Source organism: Hippocampus guttulatus, chromosome 1 (assembly GCF_054856545.1).
Source record: "Hippocampus guttulatus isolate MCC_2025c chromosome 1, RoL_Hgut_1.0, whole genome shotgun sequence".
NCBI lineage: Eukaryota > Metazoa > Chordata > Actinopteri > Syngnathiformes > Syngnathidae > Hippocampus > Hippocampus guttulatus.
In genome coordinates, this window is record NC_141261.1 from 19,470,692 (window position 1) to 19,473,884 (window position 3,193).

At 40.9% G+C, this 3,193-nt stretch overlaps 1 protein-coding gene across 1 annotated transcript; it reads right to left on the bottom strand.

Annotated features, from left to right (window-relative positions):
* Positions 1-405: 405 nt before the first annotated feature.
* LOC147210824 (ladderlectin-like) lies at positions 406-1,941 on the bottom strand. The gene is made up of 6 exons (XM_086105643.1): positions 1,827-1,941; positions 1,713-1,731; positions 1,543-1,628; positions 1,287-1,421; positions 826-937; positions 406-658 (listed from the first exon to the last, which is right to left on the bottom strand). The coding sequence occupies exons 1-6, from the start codon at positions 1,881-1,883 to the stop codon at positions 576-578; spliced, it is 492 nt and encodes a 163-aa protein (XP_085961769.1). The 5' UTR covers positions 1,884-1,941; the 3' UTR covers positions 406-575.
* Positions 1,942-3,193: the final 1,252 nt, after the last annotated feature.

Consider the following 3,193-nt stretch of genomic DNA (forward strand, 5'->3'; position numbering starts at 1 on the left):
AAAGCGCTGAAAACAGTCCATATCAGGTCCACACCAGAATGGACGCCAGAGTCGGCGTTATATGTCAAGAGACAAGCAGCAGCATTTTGGATCAACTGGAGATGCTTGATGGAGGATTGGCTGATCCCAAAAGCAATTCTCCACGATTTAAATGATTATTATTATCAATTACCAGTAAAGATATCGTGATCTCATGAAAATAATATATACATGGGTTTCAGCAATGTTATTTTAAAGAAAAAAAGACCTTTACAATAAGGACTGTGCAACATATTACAGTGCAAGAGGTAAAAAAAAAATTTGCTTATTGTTGAACTATCATTCTATAATTAAACAATAATGTTGAAAGTGAAGGGAGCGTGTGTGTGTGTGTGGGGGGGGGAATAACGCTCAAACATATTTTAATGCTCAGAAAAAATAAATTTATTGAAAAGAAAGGCTAACCAATGGTGACAATCATTAACAAGCGAATGAAACTGTATTGAACACAGAAGAATCCCACAGAAATCATCTCAAAAGTTAACATGATTCAGAAAATATCTTATTTTTGATGAGAAGAAGGGAAAGATGGCTGATTAATGGCAATCTTTTTCGTCCACAGCTCTGATACAGACAAATGGGTTTAAGTCGGTGCACTCATCATCATCCCACAGTGAGTCTGCAAGAAAAAACACAAAAGGGTTAAGTGCGCCACTTTCACGGAGAACGTAACACGTACTTGTATGAAATAAACGTCAGGATACGTTAGTGCAATATGAAAAGACACTTTATGACACATCCAGATACACTCTATTCTCCTTCCAAAATGTGCTTCAGCATACAAACCATCTGCTTCAATCTCCACACAGTTTTCATTTCCACCGCTGTTGTCAGGCTGGTTAGCGCCAAAGTTCCTGAAATTAACAACTTCGCCATCGGTCCATACGAAATCCCCTTCCTGTGTAAGAAAAAGGAGCATTTTAGACACCTAAAGACTGTGCTTGCAGTATGGAGCACATGAGACAAACGATTGGTTCATTTTCACTTTTTCACTATACTTGTTCATCATGTGTTCACTGTAACTATTTAACACATGTCAACCTCTAGGTGAAGCTACAGGACAAGTTCCAGGGCACCAGGTTCTCCTCCCTTGAGGTCCTAAAACGACTATGACGACAACCATCTTCCTTGAAGTTGCTGACAAGACTTAGTCTGAAACACGTGTTCATTTTCTATGTGGCAAAAATTCCTCTGGTTAACACGGTGACTTGATCCGATGAGAACTGTTGTACTGGTCGGTTTCTCACCAGAATTGCATCATGCAATCCAATCCAGGTGTCTACGACAGAACCAGCCCCCGCCCGAATCAGTTCAACAACCAGTGCGTGTTCTGTGGCACTGTTGATCGAGACCAGGTTCCCGCCGAGAATGTTGCAGACACGCTGAAGGGGAAATAAAATTAGACCAGAAATGACCAGAATTTAAACAGTCGCACGAAGCATCAACCAGCATTTTAATTGCAGTACACTGTGTACGAAAGTAATGTTTGGAAGTGTTCCATACCTCTGCATCTGGAAAGGTCCTAGGATCATTTTTGAAGATGTAGCAGTACTTGTCCAGCTGAGTCCAGCCTTTCGGGCATTGATTTTCTGCAATGTATTTGTTGGGCATTAAATGACTCTGTAGCAAAGTTAAAAGCAGGAGCAGGATTTACAGTAAATATAGCCACCTACTTTCTGGGTGGCTGTGTCTCTGTGAAGATGATGAAGAAGAAAAGCACAATGTTGAGTTCAGAGAGCAAAACACAAAGCTATCAAGAAGAGTCGCCGTGTCATATTTCGACTTACAGCTTGGGTCAGTGCAACGATCACACAAAGGACAACCAACAGGTGAGGACGAGCCATCTGAGCGATGATAGAATGCGTGGTTGAAAATCAGATTTACAATTGACCATGTGTAAGAATTTAAAAAAAAATTATGCATGAGTGGTGGGGGAAAAAGTAGGATGTGCAATTGAGTAAGCATACCTTTGCAGTGTGGATGCTTGAATGTCAAAATTGGCCACCAGTAAACCTTTTATACATTAGGTTGACATCCTTGGAATGTTGTCCCCGTGTCACATGACACGTCAGACAAGTTCAGTTGAATTAAGTCATATATCAGACAAGAAAATATATTTCCTCACTGCTTGCACAGACGTCAGGTGACTGAACCAAGATAGTGTCAGTGGCTCTAAAAGCAATATAATCAATGCGAAACATCGTCATCTTCTTTTCCTTTCGACTTTTGCCTTCAGCGAATCAGTTGCCTCTCTAAGCCTGTCTTGTTCTCTCACACTAACTACCTTCATGTCCCCTTTCACTACATCCATAAACCTCCACTTTGGTCTTCTTCAGTTCAATATATCAAACATCGTAGCACCAATTATCATGAAATATAATACAGGAATCGTGGGCTTGTTTGAGCTGGTGAGTTCAATAAGTGCACACAAAAATATTTGGCTCGGTTACAATTTCACACCCAAACATTGTCATGATTCGGTTTAGGGACCAACAGGTGGCACTGTAGGCCTCCCCCGGCAGCTGCACACCTGTTGGTCATAACTAATTGAGGCTTTAAAAGGACTCCCAGCCCGAACACTCAGTGTCGGGTCATTGTTGCTTCTTGCTACTGTCATGTGTGTTGCTGTTTGCTCTTAGTTTCTGTCATGTTTAGTTCATTGTTATGTTTTAGCTTTAGTCATGGTTTTTGTTTGATACTTTGGACTTTGTGTTTTTGGGATTTAGTTTTCTTTGTTTTAAATACAATTCTTCAAATACACCCTGCTCCTCCCTCCTGCCTGCTTTTTGGGGTCCACCACCACCCTGCATCGTGACAAACATGAACCAATTAAACAGAAATATTCGACCATCTTTGACAAACTCGTCTTGGAACAAAGTGAGCCACTGGCATTAAATGTTTCTTTAACATAAGTGTGCAATTTAGTGTGAGGTATGGTTTGACGGCACAGGTGAGAATTTATTTGTGTGTCAGGGCGTCACTGCGTTTGCATAATAGCGTCATGCGCTCCCTGAGTCTATCAATCATGTATTGAGAACTTTTGAGCCTTGAGGACCAAAGAACTTTGACAACTAGTAGTACTGTACATTTGTGTTAAAGTCAATCCTGATTTTTCCAGACCGAGCAGCGACAGGTGCAAATCTGCAAAATGTGG